We start from the raw sequence: 18,541 nt of genomic DNA, 5'->3' as shown, positions 1-18,541 counted from the left end.
CCAGAGGGCTGCTAATTCAGGTGGCCTGTCATGGAGAATTGAAGCAATAATAAAAAAAAAAAAGGTGAGGATGTGCACTGGTAGGTCCTGGAGCTGTGTCATGCTGGACAGATATCTTCAAGCTTCAGATCAATCACAGGATACAGCCCTCAATCTTCTACTTCTTACTGTGTAGAAGCCAGCAATAAATTATTGTTCTTGGTTTCTTGAAATGATGCTTATATTGCCCAGCTGTGTGAAGACAGAGCACTACTTTACCAGCAGCTTCATGGGAAACACCACAGTTATTAACGCCCCAGCCTAGGGCAAAACACAAGCCCGTGTCTGACCACTCACAGTTGTCATCACCAACTCCATGTCTCAGGTTAAGCCTGTGCTTGAAATTGTCCTGAATCCACAAGAGCACATGCCTTTAAGTGCTCTCCAAACACAGCATGTAGGTTTTTGGTAGCGGTGGTGCTGGACAACCGCTTTGATTTCTACCTGAGACAGAAAGCCCTACCCATCTCCCACACTTTTTCTGCACAAAGGTTTTTCCATTTTCTTTCAGAAGCATTAATGAAGTCCAAAAGTGAATATTGTCATGAAGTTTTCAAGGACAAGAAAACAGTGGAATTATTAAAATAACAGAAATTTCTTGCCTGTCTCCTAAAGCATGAAACTAAGGTCAACATACTCATGCAAGATTTAAGTGGAGAATGATTTCATCATAAAGGATTTCTATAAGGAAAATTCTTGTTTAGAGAACATATGTGAAAAACTGGGAAGAAAGCAATTTTATTCCATGAATTCTGGAGTAAGAGGTTTCTTGGGGAGGAACATTTATCTTGGGCTTCCTTCCTACCTTATACATCTGCTCGTCTCTGTTCTGGAGGAGAAATTCCAGTATGGCCCCTCCGCTTTGCAGGAGGTACTCAAAAAGCCTGCAATGTAGGGCTCAGAATAAGTCTAGGAGAAGAATGTCCTTCACTGGTGTTGAGCCTTTTTGCTGCCTTTTGTCCAGCCCCTCCAGACACAGAGGGATGTGATTGCTGAGTTTCCCTCTCTTTCTTCCTGAATCTGAGAGGATTTCCATGGGGAAAAAAAGATAAATCCTTCACTTTTGTCTGGAATCTTTTTTTTCCTGAAAAAAAAAAATATATATATATATATATGTATATACAGAGAGAGTGAGAGGGAGAGAGAGAGAGAGAGAGAAAGACTGAGGGAAAGTTTCCTGACAATCTAATCATGGCAAGAGGATCATACGTGCTTCTTATTTCTTCCTAAAATGCACAAAGCTCCCAGAAGGGCTCTGCTATAGGCTCTTAAAGCTTTAGTGACTTCCTCAAGTCTCTAACAAGTTACACCAGCCACAAATTTGTGCCAAATAACTCTAAAGCTTCTGCTAAATCCTGGGCTCAGTGATGCACAGGACTTTGAGGGGTCTTCCTATAAAGCATGTGCAGAGTCAGAAGTACATGTGAAGGGAGGAAGTGAGAGACAGTGAACAGGGACTGGGAGTCAGAACCAGTATCTCTGTTCAAAATTATCTCAAGGCCTTACTACACAGACAATTTCTATTGGAAAACAAAACAACATAGTCCTGTGCCATCGTTAGAAACATAAATCTGTATTAATGAAATGCTTTGACTTATTTTTTTCTGGCTTTCCAGTTAAGTTTTTATAAGGAATAAAATGAAGCACAAAAACAACACCAAGATATTGCACAAAACTCACATTGCTTGAAAACGAGTTAAGACAGAACAGAAGCAGTTTGTTTGGGGAAGAGAAATACAATCAATAGGCATCCTAAGCAATCTTCTGGTACATTTACATCATGCTATAGTGTGGTGGTTTCACAATGATGGCCAACTGAACTCCACTACGTTGCTTTCTCCCTCCCCCTCTTGAAAGGAAGAGAGGGAGAAAACAGGATGGGAAAAAAAAAAAAAGGCTCACAGGTTTAGATAAGGACAATTTAATTAAATGGGGAAGAAAAAAAAAGAATAAAACAAGCAAAGGACATGTAGAAGCGAAAAGACAGGAAAAATTATTCTCTACTTCCCATCAACGAGCGATGTTTGGCCACGGCCTTGGAAGCAAATCCTCAACATGTGTAGTGGTTGTTTGGGAGGATGGACATCTTCATAACTAGAGCCCCCCTCTCCTTCCCCTCCACCCAGCTTTTAGCGCCAAGCATGAAGATATGTGGTGTGGAATATCCCCTTGGTTGGTGCAGGCCAGCTGCCCTGGTGATGTGTCCCCCCCTACACACAAACTTTGTCTCAGTCTCAGCTACTCTGTGAATGATAAAAAAATACTATTCACAAGAGTTATACCCTAGGGAGGTGTGGGGGTGTGGGGTTAGATTGGATGTCAGGAAGAATTTCCTCACTGAGAGGGTGGTCAAGCATTGGAATAGGCTGCCCAGGGAGGTGGTGGAGTCCCCATCTCTGGAGGTACTGAAGAGATGTGTGGACATGGTGCTTACAGACACGGTTTAGAGATGGGACTCAGTAGGTCAAGTTGATGGTTGGACTTGAACTTAAAGGTCTTTTCCAATCTCAATGAATCTATGATGCTACCATTCTATACTCCATGCAGCCAAGGTTCAGTGTGTGAGAAACACTTTGTAGCCAATAACTTAGGCTCAGGTGAGGATCTCAGTGAAGTAGTAATTTATTTGCAATTGCAACGGCGGGCATCCCATAAGCAGGAGCACATCTACTAGTCACATAGTACAGTTTATATACTTCCTTTCTCAACGACCGGGACCCTCCCCTGTTTTCCCACTGACTGGGCAATCCAGGTTCACAATCTATCCGATGCTTCCCAGACAAAACATGGCCTTCAGTTGCTGGCCTGTTAAATTTCAAATTTCTTTTGACATTTTTACTGTTTGAAGTGGTAATGTTTCTTCACTTATCTGACTTGACACTGTGATTTTCACCTAATTGCTCTAAGGAGTCTGGTTGTCTGCATTTTACAAGGTCGTCTGCTAAGCTTTCCTATCACTGCAAGCATACCCCATTCCTTCCCTCTAAACAATGTAACTGTGCAAAAACATTTTTATTCCCACAATTCCCCCCTTTTCTTCTTTATAAATTGTTGATTTTTGCAAAACTTTTCTCTAAGGTGTAATTGGTAGATATCTTCCTCTTCTTCACGTTTTTTGCTTTCCATCTCCTCTAATATCATCATCTTATCAGAGTAAGGTGGTGGCTCCATGGTCATTTGTTTCAATAGTGCAGTTTCAATTAATCACTGTACTAGTCCTCTTACACAGGGGATAATGCAACAACCAATGGCTGTCAAAACTCCTGCTACTACGATCAAGGATGTGAACATGGACACTACCATCCCTTTCCATTTACCAAACCAAGATTCCAACCATCCGGTGATGGAGGTGTCTGTTCCTAACTTTTCTGCCAATTCACTGGCAAGGGTGGTAAGTCCTTGCAATGCTCTAGTTACTGTGCCATCCGGGGCAGTATTGTTGGGTATAAAAGTGCAACAATGGTTGCTCAATATCACACACACACCTCCTTTCTCCGCAAGCATCATATCTAATGCTATTCTGTGTTCCCAAGCCATTTTGCTTGTGGCATCTAGTTGTTCAGTGATTCCTCTTACCGCATCCCTTGTATAATTTATGAATCTCTGCTGATTATAATAAATATAATTAATCCAATCCACATTCTTATTGATTGTTACCCACCAGAACAGTGACTTAAACCCTGCAGCAATTTGATTCCTGGCTTTCTGTGCATCGCAACTCCTCTAGGGACCCCAACAGAATTTATGTATCATCGAATGATACTCCTAAGCCTCTTTTACTTCTTCCAGGTATTTGTGATGTTTCTCTTTCAAATGCCAGGGTGAAGGGTATAGCTAATTGAACAAGTGCATAAGTCCTCCCCAATTAGATGGTAGGGTGGACTGTAAGATCTTCTTTCCACAGTACCACCAGAGATCTGCCCTGGGGATCTCAAGTCTTGAGCAGTTTCGCATCAAGTCCTCGGTAGCATTCAAGGTCCTCGTGCACAAGGCAAATTCTCTCAGATGCCAGGTAGCACTCACACCCTGCTGTGAGAGGCAAGCTGCAGAGAATGCAGGGGGAACCATGGTAGTGCTATCACGCAAGGAAGGGAACAGCAAAGAGAGAGACTTACAGGCCTCATTTCCCCAGGCAGTCTTTTCTTGGTACAATGCAATCATACATCACATCCCCTGGGAATCCTTGGTCCACCCCAATGGGAAGGGCACTATCTGGGCAAACAGTCATCCCAAGGCAAAAGCATAGCAATCACTATGGTTGAGATTCTGGACAGTATATCTGACCCATTCTGTCCAGACATTCACATCCCCATACCCTGTTTCAATCTCAAAACTTGCCTATGATCTTTTATTTCTTTAACTGTGACAACTGCCACATTTCGAAAAGGGCCTCCTGTTTTCTCTCCTGTTTTCTCCTCGTTTCTCCCTATCTTTGGTGGTAATAGAGGATCGTTTCCATACAGCTATTCTCAATATGGCTGTTGGGTCTCTCTCCCAGTTACATCTGCTCCGAGACCATAAGTATGGTTATTAATGTAATCAGCCTAACTAATTGTCATAGTTATTCGATTACACTGTAGATGCTGACAATTGGTCTGAACAGTTCCTTTAAATATGTTACCATGTTGGGCAAAAGGGTCCTTCAAACATCCCCCTAGTCTTAGGTTCAGGGCAGGTTTGTCCTCTCTGCTCAATTGTTGTTGGGTGTTTAAATCTCCACAAGCTAACACCTCACAAGCATCAAACGTGATGGATTGTGGTACATAAGCCTCTGTCACAGTCACCCATATTTTGACAGGGTATCCCGTCTTTGCTGTTATCTGGTCATGCCTTTTTCAAGTTGCCAATTGACCAAGGCCTTCTCTGAGGCCTACAATCACTAGAAACAAAAATAATAGTTGATTTTTCCCTGTCATTATTTTTAAACCTTAGGTTTCCAAATAATTATCAATACAAAGAATAAGACATACGTACACTACTACTAGAACAAAAACCCCTTGGGAGCACTTTGATTCGCTATAGGCTAGTCCTTTCTCTCAATCACAAGTCACACTCATTAGTTACCTGTGAAAATAAAAGGTTAGTTTACAATTGTAAGCTTTTATCCTGCTCAGACTCCATTATGAGGTTTTTCTTTTTGATTTTAACCTTCAACAACTCTTCTGTAGGAACAACTTCCCAGGTACTAGGGTCGACGGGTGCTTTCACTCGAGTATAGTGAGTCCAACCTTTTTCTGCAGTTCTTACGGCTGTTTCAGTGGTTAGTAATGGTCCTTCCCATTCAGGCCGGAGTTTTGATTCTTTCCAGGTCCGAATCAGGACCCAATTTCCTGGGTGATGGTGGTGGGGGTTTGAGCCAACAACCCACAGGTCCTGAGAGATGACAAAGAGGACAACCCCAGAGTACAGTTCTTAAGAAAACTCTCTTGTTTCGAATTGTGGTATCTCATCCCTTCTGCCCAGATAGGGTAATCCGAACAGCATCTCATACGGTGAAATTCCTATATCCTTTCTTGGTGCTGTTTGAACCTGTAGGAGTGCTAAAGGTAAGCATTTTACCCAAGGAAGTTGGGTTTCTAACACTAATTTAGTTAATTGCTTCTTTAATGTCTGGTTCATTTGTTCCACCTTCCCAGAAGAGGAGGGGTGCCAGGCGGTGTGAAAATCCCATTCAATCTCTAAGGCCTGCATTAAACCTTGCAGTACTTGTGAAGTGAAATGACTTCCTTGATCTGAATCAATGTTTTCAACATCACACATTGCTTGCACCTCCCAAGGACTCTCTTGATGTAAAACGATTAATATTTGCCTCGTTGGTGCTTTACTCAGCATTTCTCTCCCATCAGGGAGTATCCATTTTCCCTCAGACTTCATTTCTCCTGATTACTTAAAAAAAAAAAAAATCTTTCTCTTATAACTTTTTATTTCTTTCTTAGTTTTCAACAATTCCTTGAATCCTCTCTGGATTTATTCTTCGTTTTCCCTCAGACATTAGATGCCTTAAATACTTGACTTTTTTCTTTTTTTTCTACATATTGTAATTTATTTTTCAGTACTCCCAAGCCCTGTTTTCACAGAAAGTTGAATAGCTTGTTAGTAGCTTCCTTCACAACTGTTTTCTCCTGTCCTGACAATAAAAGATCATCCACATATTTGTAACAGTAATACCTCCTCGGGAGGTTGGAATTGCCCCAAAATCTGCTCTAGAACTTGCCCAAATAAATCGGTGGCCCTGTAAACCCCTGAGGTAAAACGGTCCATCTGTATTGTTGCTTCTGCCCCATTTCAGGGTCTTTCCAGTCAGAGGTGAATATAACTTTGCTCCCAGGGCCTGAGAGTGAGAGAGGGAGTTAGGATAATATAATAATTTACTAACTTTTAGAGAATTTACTAACTTTTTAGAAAAGGGGGGGCTGAGAGAGGGAGTTAGGGGAATCTTATCAAGTAGAGATAGAGTGCTGACGGCATGAAACTAGGATCCTACTTAGTGTCATACTAACTATGGTGTTTGTGCAAATTAATTAAAGCGAGAAGCCTTGGGCCCCTTTACCAAGGTCAGTCTCTTAATAAGAGTGTGAGCCTATCTTAAGAAACTGGTAGAAACTGGTCCTGTGGATGGACAAGATCCAAGAAGCAACTGAGTCTGCGCAGAGACAAGAGGTCAACTAGCAGTGACAAGGAAGAGTCATCAATCTTCATCCCCACGATCCCCGACGACCACCACCAGAATACACTGTGCAAGCGCAGATGGGAGGAGTTTATGGAAATGACTCCTTGGAACTAATTTTAATACGAAGCGGGGACAGGTTATGAATATGTATAGGCATATTGTGAAACTTCATGCATATGTAACTCTTTACTGCATATAACCAAGGCAAGTTGCTGTGTCAGGCGTGCACGACTTTGGCAGGACTACCCCCCATGCTGCCCAGCGCTGAATAAACATACCTACTTTACAATCTTACTGGTTGTGGAGTCCGTTTTCTGCAAGTCAAGAGCACTCCATTAATAACACTGCTATTCCAGTCTAACAATTTACTATTTGAATGCCCAATTTCATCATCAAATACTTTCCCAACAAGTTAGTCCCTGCCTTGGGTACATACAATAATTGCCCAGTGATCATTTTATCCCCTTGTCTCAGCTTGGTATCCCCCAGAAGTGGCACTGTTATCCCAGCGCCTTCTACCCCCATCACTTTTAGGATTTCATTAGATAATTGAATCTCTGATACTTTACAGGCCAGTAATGACCTAGCTGCCCCAGTGTATTGGGTTTAATGGCAAGGTTCTGGGGGGGGGGGGGGCTGCAGTGGCAGCCCCCGCGAGAAGAATCCAGGAGCCTCCCCGTGGCAGATAAGGGACAATTTCAGCCAGCCCCAAAGGAGCCCACCGCTGCCCAGGGCCAAGCCATAAGCAACACAGTCCGTGCCTCTGTGAGAGCACATCCACGAAAACAAACAAACAAAAACCTGCTGCTCAACAGCAGCTGGGAGAGCTAGGAGCGAGAAACCTCCCCCCAGACACCAAAGTCAGCGCAGAAGGAGGGGGAGGAGGCGCTCCAGGCGCCGGAGCCGAAGCCCCCCTGCGGCCTGTGGAGACGCCCCTGGTGGAGCAGGCTGTCCCCCCATCCCCCCGTCCCTCCCCGATACTTGGGAAACTGACTAAACACCACAGCAAATATACCAAAACTTCTAGACTGTTACTTAGATAATGCCTACATCCTCTTTCCCTGCTCATTCAACTTTAAACAGCTCTGTCGAATACTACATACCATACCTTTAACACCTTCAATAACCCTTTTTAGCACTTCTTTTTATCTTTCTCCAACCTGTACTTTCACCAAAGTCTGTCATTGGCCAACTTAATTCCATACCGTTCTCCCTCCAGGATGCTGAAACGGCATATCAATATACCATATTTCATCCCATTTTCCTTCTCTCCTTCTTCCACTCCGGATATTCCTATTTGAAGTGGCCAGCCTGGCCACACTTAAAACATCTTATCAAAGCCTGTTCCTGCTAGGATTCAGGCTGCAACACAGGTAGCTTTCCTTGCCTGCCATTCCTTCCTCTCTTCCTCTCCTTTCCATCCTGGCCCTGCCTCCCCCTGAAGATTTTCTTCCTCTTTCTCCAACCCTCTGCCTGACTACCTGCTACACTGTCAATACCATTAGTTTCACTCTCTGCTTTTCCTTCTCATCTCCCCTCCTGACATACATCTTCAGGGCCTCCCGCAGGAGGGCCTCCCAGTGACTGTTCACTACATCCTCCCACCCTCTGGAGCCCCCTCCTCCCCCCATGTATCTGACCAGACTCCAACCATAAAATGAACTTTCAAGACCCCCAGGACACCAGATCCCCGGGACTCACCGCCGAGCACTCCCCCACCCCGACCCCAAGTCTCCCACATGACCCCTGTGCTGTGCACTATCACCACTCCAGCCAGGATCGGCAAGTGGGCACCCCTGCTCTGCCGGTATTACCCCCAGTCCCGGAGGATGAGTTACTTCCCATTCTTGTATAGCAGCTCTCCTCCTGACCATTCCCATTTCTTCCCCTCTAAACAACATACTTAGTATAGACATCATTTCCCCACAAGAGTATAAGTTAGGTCCTAGGAACTGGTCTAATTGTTCAGCTAGCCTGATGGGTTAAAGACTTCATCTCCTTCTTAAAACCCCTAACACCTCTCTGCCGGTAAGGAAAGGGGGGAGTTCACCTAAGAGGATACACAGTTAGTGTTAGTACTGTTAGTATCAGGGAAGGCAAAATTCTCAATATCTATTCTACCTTGTTCTAATTCTTACCAGAGCTTAGAGTACGCTCTTTTCTAGAGACAGTGTTAATTGCAGTCCCTGTCTCCCTTCCTGGAGCAACTGCTGCTGCCACCGGTGCAATATTAGGATTATAGAGAGCATAACTTGGCTCCTTCTCCGAAAAAGGAATCTTACTGTTTACATAAAAATTTAAAGCCTGAATTTTCATCAGACCTGTATTTTGGCCAAAATACTGCTGTTTCCTTAATTGGTTCTTTTGTCCAGACTAATACACAATATTTAACCATTTTCTTCCTTTATCATCTCCTCTAATTTTGGGATTATTTTTCTAATTTCTTATCATTCTTCAGGAAGAACTGTCAGCAGGCACTCCCCCAGGGATATCTCCCTGTCCCCTGGAACTCATATTTCCCATTTTTCCTAGCCCTTGTCAGTGTGCTCCTACAGAAATTTCCCTCCTGCAGGGTACCACACACTAACGTTCCGATTCTGGAAAATGGGGGTGTACTGCCAAGCACTTTACTGTAAAAGGGGTACCGCACACCTATGAGTTTACCAGATTCCCTGGTGTACTGCCAAGCACTTCCCCGTGCAAGGGCTTACCATACACCAAATTTCCCGAGACTCTTCCTTTCTCTCCCTTATCTCACGCTTCGTCCGTCTCCGGCCGCGCCCCTCGCGGAGCTGCGGAACCGCGGATCAGGACTCCACACTCGCTCCGTACAAAAGTACGTCTCAATCACACGGCACACAGAGTCTCACCCGACCCCCAAGGCAATACTTAATATTTCTTACCTTGGTCTGTGCACAGAGTTACCGGATCAATTCTCAAAGCCGGAGTGCCTACCTTCTTCCCTTCCCCACTCCTTCACGGATCCTGCCTCTTTCATCAGTCTCGGGCCCTCTGTCAGCTCTCCGCAGAACCGCCGCCGTCGATGCACAGGACCGCTGAAATCAGCAGGGCATGCCTTCCTGCTGCTGCGGCGGTGGGGCTCCCCAGTAGGTGACTGGATCCTGGACAAGCCCCCAAATTGTGAGAAACACTCTGTAGCCAATAACATAGGCTCAGGCGAGGATCTCAGTGAAGTATTAATTTCTTTGTGATTACAATGGCGGGCATCCCACAAGCAGGAGCGCACCTACTAGTCACACAGTACAGTTTATATACTTTCTATCTCGACGACCGGGACCCTCCCCTGTTTTCCCACTGACTGGGTAATCAGGTTCACAACCTATCTGATGCTTCCCAGACAATGCATGGCCTTCAGTTGCTGGCCTGTTAAATTTCAAATTTCTTTTGACATTTTTACTGTATGAAGTGGTAATGTTTCTTCACTTATCTGACTTGACACTGTGATTTTCACCTAATTGCTCTAAGGAGTCTGGTTGTCTGCATTTTACAAGGTCGTCTGCTAAGCTTTCTTATCACTGCAAGCTATTTCAATACCACATTCCTTAACTTTAGACAATGTAACTGTGCAAAACCAACATTTTTATTCCCACATATTGCCCTCATATTTTTCTGAAGCCCTTAGCAAAGTTTTCAACCTGCAATGGGATTTTTTATTAGTTTTTAAAGCAGGAATACTGAATCTGTGAGATATTAAGAAACTGAGCCTGATTCCAGCTGTGTGTGCTTAACATGGGTCCAACTCTCCTGACAGTAGCTGTGCTGCTTTTGATTTTAACAGATGTCGCATCAGGGTACAAAGATGACAAGCTTAAATCAAATCCAAAATTTTAGTTCTTCTGTTGCGTATTCTTACAGCCTTTTTCACAGTCATGCTCTTACACATACTCAAAGAGATTTATCATTTATTTGGTTGATTTTTGTCAAGCTTCAAATTTTTTTTAGAAAAATATTGAAAAACATACTTGTGTTTGAAAAGGTAAAATTAAGTTTTTAGTCTAGGCTATAACTGTTTGACTAGAAATGCTCTGCGTGAGGGTTGGTGAAAATAGTCAAATTATTGCTTTAGCTCATTGGCAGAGAAGCTGTCTTAAAAGATTTGCTGAGAAAGAACATAGCCTGCCTATCACTTTAATGTGACCGTAACTCATGGCTGTTCAATGTGTGCTTGATTTCAGAAGTATGACTGCTCCAGGTGCTGCACTGTTGACAGATGCATGCCTTATGGAAAAAGCAAATCTTTCATTTAGCATGAAATAAACCTCAGCACCAACTCAGATCTATTTGCAGCCCACAGAGAAAAATATTGTGCTCCTTGCTGCATTTAATCTTACCATCTCTCTAGTATCAGAAAAGGGTCTTGCTGTGAAGAAATCAGCATTAATGGGGGCTTGCTGTCTCTGCACAGAGTTCTGTTACCTCCTCTCTCCCCTCGCACCCCCCTCCCCCCTTCAGTTTATGTCTAAAACGTAAGGAAAAAATATGATGGATACCTGCTGTGCAGAATACGGAACATAGAAATGAGCCCTCTCTTGCAGAGTAGCTTGAGAAAGTTTCCCCTACAATCATTTTCTCTGCATGTATTGCATGTATTCACCTACCTCCTTCCTCTATCTGTTTTCTTTATCTTTTTAAAATGATTGCAGCTGCTGGTTCCATTGTCTCTGATTTATTGTTTAAAGCTAGAACAGGTGGTGATATGTCTATTAAACACTAAACTGTGCCATACAGGAATCATTATCACAGCTATATTGGCCTCTTGTAAGAGTGATTTTCTCCTTTGAAATAGATTAAAGGAAGAAATAGATTAAAGGAAGAAATTCACTGCACTGTTGGATACCTGTGGTGGGCTGAATGGATGACACTCCACTCCTGGCCAAAAATACAGTGGGGAGGAACAACTAGCATCCTTTCCTGCAGTAGCAGATTTGCCACAGGATTCTGTATCCTTTAAAGCCATGCAGAGGGAGCAGCCGAGCAGGGCTATTTGCTGGAAAATGGCCTCCACAGAGCAACAGCCCTGCCAGCTGCTGAGCTACTCCCTTGCTGTCTTTGCATGACTAGCTAGTCAGAGTTGTATGAGGATACTGCTAAGGGAACCATATTTTCCTCTGTTTAACACAATTTTCCATGACTCCCTCTGCAATTGGATTGAAGAGCTCAAAGTTTTTGGAGCAGGTATTATCTTCTCTTTGAAATTTAGAACATACAGTGACTGGGTCAGTGTGCCCCAGTTTCTTCTCTTGGTCTCTCATTGCCACAGTGCAATTAATTAATAAGAGGACTGGTTGTAATAAGCCACAGGAGCTGCAGCCCTCTGAGTGATGCATTACAAAACAGGATTCAACAGGCCTAGGTTGGATTCCCTGGAGTATAGTAGTCTCTAATGCAAATGGATCAAAATGTTCTGTAAAGTAAAATTAGGATGTTTCCAAAGTACAGGACTGTATTTTGGTCTAATGAAAGTTGCCAAAAAGTATTTGTTTAAACAGAGTAATTCCAAATCCTCCATTCCTTTTTTCCTCAGTAAAATCGATTTTGCTGTTGAGATAGTTAAAATATCCTTTCCATCCATTTCAAGTGACACCATACAGTGCAATCAATACATTTAGAGAGTTTCATGTTGTTGACACAGTGTGGAAACACACTTTGCTGGTGTTTCACTCTCTGATGGAAATGTGATGGGTTGTGTCCTGGTTCCAGTTAGGACAGAGTTAATTTTCCCTCATAGTAGCTGGTAGGGTACTATGTTTTGGATTAGGATGAGAAGAGCGCTGATAACATGCTGATGTTTTAATTGTTGCAGAGCAGTGTTTACACCAGGCCGAGGACTTTTCGGCTTCTCGCTCTGTCCTGCCAGCGAGCAGGCTGGGGGTGCAGCAGGAGCTGGGAGGGGACAGACCCAGGACAGCTGACCCAAACTGGCCAAAGGGGTATTCCATACCATCTGACGTCATGCTAAACAATATATAGGGGTGGCTGGACGGGGTGGAGGGCCGGCTGCTCGGGGATAGGCTGGGCATCGGTCAGCGGGTGGTGAGCAATTGCATTGTGCATCACTTGTTTTCTTACACATTATTATTGTTAATACTATTATCATTATCACTATTATTATTATTATTGTTATTATTATATTCCTTATATTCCTTATATTATTATATTCCTGTCTTAATAAACTGTCTTTATCTCAACTCACCGGCTTCACTTTCCCGTTTCTCTCCCCCATCCCAGAGAGGGAGGGGGGAGGGTGAGCGAACGGCTGTGTGGTGTTTAGCTACCAGCCGGGTTAAACCACAACAGGTTGTCAGACAAGGGTTCTTCTTGTACTGCAATTCACGCTTTCATGCCAGCACCTCCCAATTCAAATAGCTCCAATACACTTCTTCAGACATAGACTTCACTGAGGGTTCATTTCAGTTCTCTTATGCTCATGATTTTCTCTGTTGAAGTGTCAGCCAAGCTGTGCTATGAACCCTATGTGAACTTGGAAGCATTTCTATTTGTCCTGGAGAAGCGGTATTTTGCTGCACAGCTGTTTCAGGAGTTCATCAGCATAATGGAACTTGTGGCTTTTCTCCTTCCCTCTTTTCCTCCCTCCCTCCTTTCCACTGCTGACCATATTTTTTCAGCAAATGGTTTTTAAAACTTCACTGATTTTTTCAAGTGAGTTGGAAAATCTTTATACTGGGCTAACACTGCATATTTTCGAACCATAACAAATGAAATTGCATTTTATTGGGTCACTGACTTGGCTGTCTCCCAAAGCAATCCTCCACTGGTCCTGTTCAGTGTTTTTGTTAGCCATAAAACCATGCTTTTGTTCTGCTAGAAAAAGGCTTGCTCTGATACTACAATGAAAGGAAAGCAAAAGCTTTTAAGGCCCAGACTTGATTTGCATGTCTGTGTTATATAGAAATTTATAATTCATAGAAAAGAAAGCAGTATCGGTTAGGCTATACAGGTATAGTACCATGTACTTTTCCTCTACTCATTACTTTAATTGCTCTGGTAGGATGCACATCAAAGGATGCATATCTCCTTCCAATTGCAGCTTCAGCACGAGTTGTAGACTAGGGTAGCAGAGTAGACCTAGGTTTACCATGTCAAATCCAAGTATATATGATGGAAAATTCAAGAATAACCAAGAGAATATAACATTGACAAGCACTTTGGGATTTTTACTTCTCAACTTTTGTGTGTGGCTTTACAAGCTCTACATCCCTATCCTAATTTCTGTCTGGGTCAAGCAAATAAAGGATGTGTCACTCTAAAAAAAGTGATTTGAGGCACTTTGAACTGACTATTAATACAGTTCAGTTCTGCCATTTAGATAATAGATTTTGAAGCTGAGTTGCAGATGTGGATTGATTGGTTGACTGTTTGGCTTTCTTGTAACTTTGATGAAATTCAGCTAGTAATGCTAACCTCCAGAGAGGGTGCATGCATAAGCAAATATCCAAAGGCAGCCAGAGTCTTCATCCTTAGCAGCTAGTTAGCTCTGTCCCCTGTACTCTGTGTGCATGTTAGTAACTACATTTCCTATTGTTCACAGATATAGGCTCATCATCATCTGAGTATATATAGTGGTAAGAAAGCTTTTTCATGGTCTCTCTCTCTCTCTCTGACTTTTCCACCCTTCTAGAGCCAGCAGCATTTATTTTAACTATATTGTTAATAATATTTAACTGAGGTTTCTCAGTTTAGAAATATGAGCTAAATCCTTCTTTCTCTACATACTTCCACTAAACAAACAAACTAAACAAAATTAGAGTCTGGCAGTACAGGTCTTGTTATCAAAACTCTTGAGAGTCACTGGCAAATGTCAGAAGAATAAATTGCATTATCTATTGATAAATGGCATGTCCATGGATAGTTCAAGCTAAGCAGAGTATAATTCATTCATTTTCTTTGCAACCTGAAGTCTGTCTCTGCAGTGAAATAAACATTTATTTTCCCTGCTAAGCTTTTCATATTAGATTTTAGTTCAGTGTTGAAGGCTAAAATCTCAGTGAGTCATTTGATTCATCAGAAAACTTCCTGAAGTAATCACCATTCTTTGAAGCATATTTGTGGTCCTGGCCTTGCCAAAGAGATGAGGTGTTAGTGAAGGCCCCCCAAAGCTGGAAAAATAAGTAACTGCAGCTGCAGCAGGAACAGTGGCTGCAACCAAGCAAGCCCATGGAGGAATACACAGGCCAGTCCCCTTTTCTGTATGGTCCATCTTTAATGCTTAGTAGATAGTACCACTATATAAGCAATGAATCTAAGAATAAATGCATCGTGGTACATCAAAGCTCTGTTCACTGTACACACTGGGTGTTGCAGTGCTTTTAACCATGATATGGATTCATTGCAGAAGGTCAGCCTGAAGGAAGATTTCTCAGATGCTGTTATGGCAAGGAGACCAAGGTCAGCAGAGGCATGGGGCACACTGATGTCACTGAATCACAGAATCACCTAGGTTGGAAAATGACAGCCTTTTCCCTGACAAGCCAATAGCCTCAGCAGACAAGTGTCTAAGTGGAAACACTGACTTCCTGAAGAGCACTGAGTGGGCTTATAACAGAGTTGGGGATAACATCAGGGCTTCATTCTGTGTCTTAACCAGCAGATGACACCACCTTTGTCATTATGCTGAAACTCGCTTGGCCTACCTAATTCCAGGGAAACAAACACAACCTTTCCTGCTCACCCATTCATGGGAGTGAGGATCTGGGATGGAGAGCTCTTATCAGGGTATCTGAAAATTTATTACCCCAGTTTAGGAGCTTACACTTGCTCTTTATCCCTTTTGTGCTTTCTGGTAATGGGCATGGCCTAGAGCCATGGACAGTTTTTTGTTGTTTGTTTTTCCCCCCATGTTACTACCTCTAAAAACATCACTCATTTCATGTTTTGACAGTAATCCATCACTGTGATAGTCTCCTCTACTTTGCTGGTTTAAATGGGGGAATGAGTAGCCCAAGGCACCACTTTTCAAAGTTACACTTACTTTTAAGATGTTTTAAGATGATATATTGGCATAATATCCTATAAAAGATATCCACATTATAAAGACGACAAGAGTCCTGAAGCGTCAGAGTGTGGCAGAGCAAAGCATAAACTTGCATTTGCTGGGATATAGATCAGATTCGGGCCCATTAGTCTATTTTGCCCCAAAAGTGGCCTGTAGCCTCTAAAGTTTTCTTATGATAATGTTATGTTAGAATTCTTTACCTGTAAAGAACAAAAGGCTTAACTTTGTTCCACCTCAACCATCTTTTTCTTAAACCTCTTAGTCCAGGTTAACTATTCACTTTCTCATGTTTGAATGGAAGAGGCTTCAATATGATTGAAGGCATATATATATTACATATTTTATTATAGAAGGCAGCATATAGTAGATCATGGAAATCTAGGTTTTTGTTAAAGTCAGGTGCGAGTGTAGATATACATATTCCTGGATGACTTTGCCACCAAGAGCTCTGTATCCTTGCTGACAGAGAGTGCGTATCTTTGTCAAAAACTGCCCTTGCTGAAGAGCTATCACAGATGGCAGTACCTGATTCTGTATTTGGCAATTAAGAAAGCCCAGCTTAATTATTTCCCTTAGCACTTGGAAGTTTAATTTTTAATGGAAAACTTGGGGATTTATAAAGTTTAAGAAGATGAACAAGCTTTAATATGGAACCCATAAAACATTAATTAAAAGCAAACTGGCTACCACATCCTTAGCTGCCCTTTAACAAGTAAATTTAGCTAATGCCTCAAGCAATGATATTCTAGCTAATTTCACCATTTGCAAGGGTCACTAATCATTTTTGGATGATGCTACAGCAAAGGGAATTTTAAAACAATTATATTTCTTGACATAGCTTTTGCAAGAAAACATTGTGAACTGGTAGCTTGTATTTCTGAGCAAGTGATTGAAAGAATACATCAGTTTCTGTGTTCCTGAGTAAAAGCAGGCAAATTGACAACATGGTGATGTAAACCATGCGAATATAAATAGTTATACGTATTGACCATGAATGAAACCTTACTTCTATGGTCATCCATGAGAACTCAGACAATAACATTATAGGGCCAGGAGTTAAGCTCAGAGATTTTGGGGTTATACTCCTTAAGAGTCTTGGATCTGGAAATCCCTCTTCTTGCATGTAGCTGGTGAAAATGTATGTGAAACTCCTTCACTGGAAGCTACACAGGTAAAGTTAGATTGCTGTACATATGAAAGATGATAAGAGTTAGAGAATTGAATGTAGGCATTTAGAAATTGATTTGCTAGATCAGGACAGTTGTTCATCTAATCCAACAATTCATCTCCATCAGTAGCTTAAACATGGTGTTTCTAAAGCATGATCTAGAAACTCTGGAGGAATTAGTTCATTGGTAAGACATAAGAGAGAAGCTTTCCCAAACCATTCTCTTAATATTTGAATTGTCTTACACATTACTACTTCTGTTCTTTTAAGAAGTGTACCCCTCCTTTATTGATAAAAATATGGATCACTTCATGCTCCAAATGGAAAATCCTTTTTTGGGGTTCACTAAATTGTTCACCTAAAAACTGTGTCTGAATGGGCAGCAGTCTGTTCTCTCATATCGAAAAGTACAGTAAAGCAGCACCACATACAAAATTCTACCAGCTTGCTTAACACTTGAATCCAGGCCCTGAGCTCTGAAAATACCAAGCCAGCACTCTGTGTAGAGGTTTGTCACTCTGCCCATAAAAAAGCCCCATGCAAGACTCTAGTTTGATAAGGAGGATGCCAGGCTGCCAAACAGCTGATGCACTTCCATTACTTGCAGGTGATTGGTTAAACTCTCCTTCTGGACTTCCAAGCCTGGCTCTTGCCCAGGCAGTGTGGGATCTTTCCTCTGCAGCAATCTTGCAAGCTGTGGATACCCCCACCTCCTCCTCAACAACATGCTATTTCAGAATACTTTGCTGTGTTTCTATGTGTTGGATCTTTTCTCCTTGCCAGAAACTTTCTATAGAGTAGGAAGGGTGTGGAGAGGAGGAGTTGATGATATGAGGATGTTATCTATTGTACAAGCTGGTTTAATATGTGACAGGGCTCAAAATCCAGCTTCACAGAGCTTGGTCTCCAAATCTGAGTTCAAAAATAGAAGTCTGCATCAACATAGTTATTAGGGTATGGAAAGATTTAGTGACATACATGAGATTTTGGAATATCCCTTTGACAAATTACTGCTATGGCTAGCAGTGTCTGAGAAAGCTCTGGGAGTTGTAGGCTTCACTGAAGATGTACCCTCCTTGCCAGGTTTGCTCTCTGGCTGACAGCAAGCAACCTATGTATGGATGACCACCAACAACTCCTTCGCAAAAGTCGTTAATGTAGCTAAAAATGTTTGTACCTTTACTTTATCTCCTTTAAATGCATTAACACTGTCTAAAGTGGAAAGGTCTATTCTGCTTTAGTTACATGAAGTTCAGTGTACTACCTTAATTTTAACGCTGGCAGCACTATTGATTCTTCTGGGAATGGCACTGGGATCTCCATGGGGAAGGGAGACTGCTGGTTCTTGGGAAACAAAATGAAAAAAAAAAAAAGTCATCAAGTTAAATTGACACTAACAAAAGTAAATAATATCCCAAATAAAAACCAGGTCTTGTCTCAGTCACTCAACGTTCATGCTCATGGCTTTTGCCAGTTCCTGGTTAGTCACAGTCTCCAGGGAAAACTGAATGACTTGCCTTCAATTTCTAAGACATAGGCCCCTCCATCCTCCAGCAACATCATCTTCACTTTCCTCCCCGAAAGGCAAAAGTAAAATATCTCACATTCTCGGGCCAACATAAAGCATAAG

General features: G+C 42.3%; 1 protein-coding gene across 1 annotated transcript in view; it reads right to left on the bottom strand.

The window, feature by feature from the left end:
• TMC2 (transmembrane channel like 2) overlaps positions 1 to 15,541 on the bottom strand; it is a gene marked incomplete at its 5' end in the record, with an annotated part of 54,276 nt that extends 38,735 nt beyond the window's left edge. The window contains 2 exons of the mRNA XM_080582357.1: positions 9,613 to 9,683; positions 15,501 to 15,541. Of these exons, the coding sequence (XP_080438483.1) occupies positions 9,613 to 9,683; positions 15,501 to 15,541 (112 nt within the window). The remainder of the gene's footprint in view (positions 1 to 9,612; positions 9,684 to 15,500) is intronic.
• Positions 15,542 to 18,541: the final 3,000 nt, after the last annotated feature.

Source organism: Anser brachyrhynchus (genome assembly GCF_964034855.1).
Source record: "Anser brachyrhynchus genome assembly, chromosome: 2".
Taxonomy (NCBI): domain Eukaryota; kingdom Metazoa; phylum Chordata; class Aves; order Anseriformes; family Anatidae; genus Anser; species Anser brachyrhynchus.
This window is presented reverse-complemented; position numbering and strand designations above follow the sequence as displayed.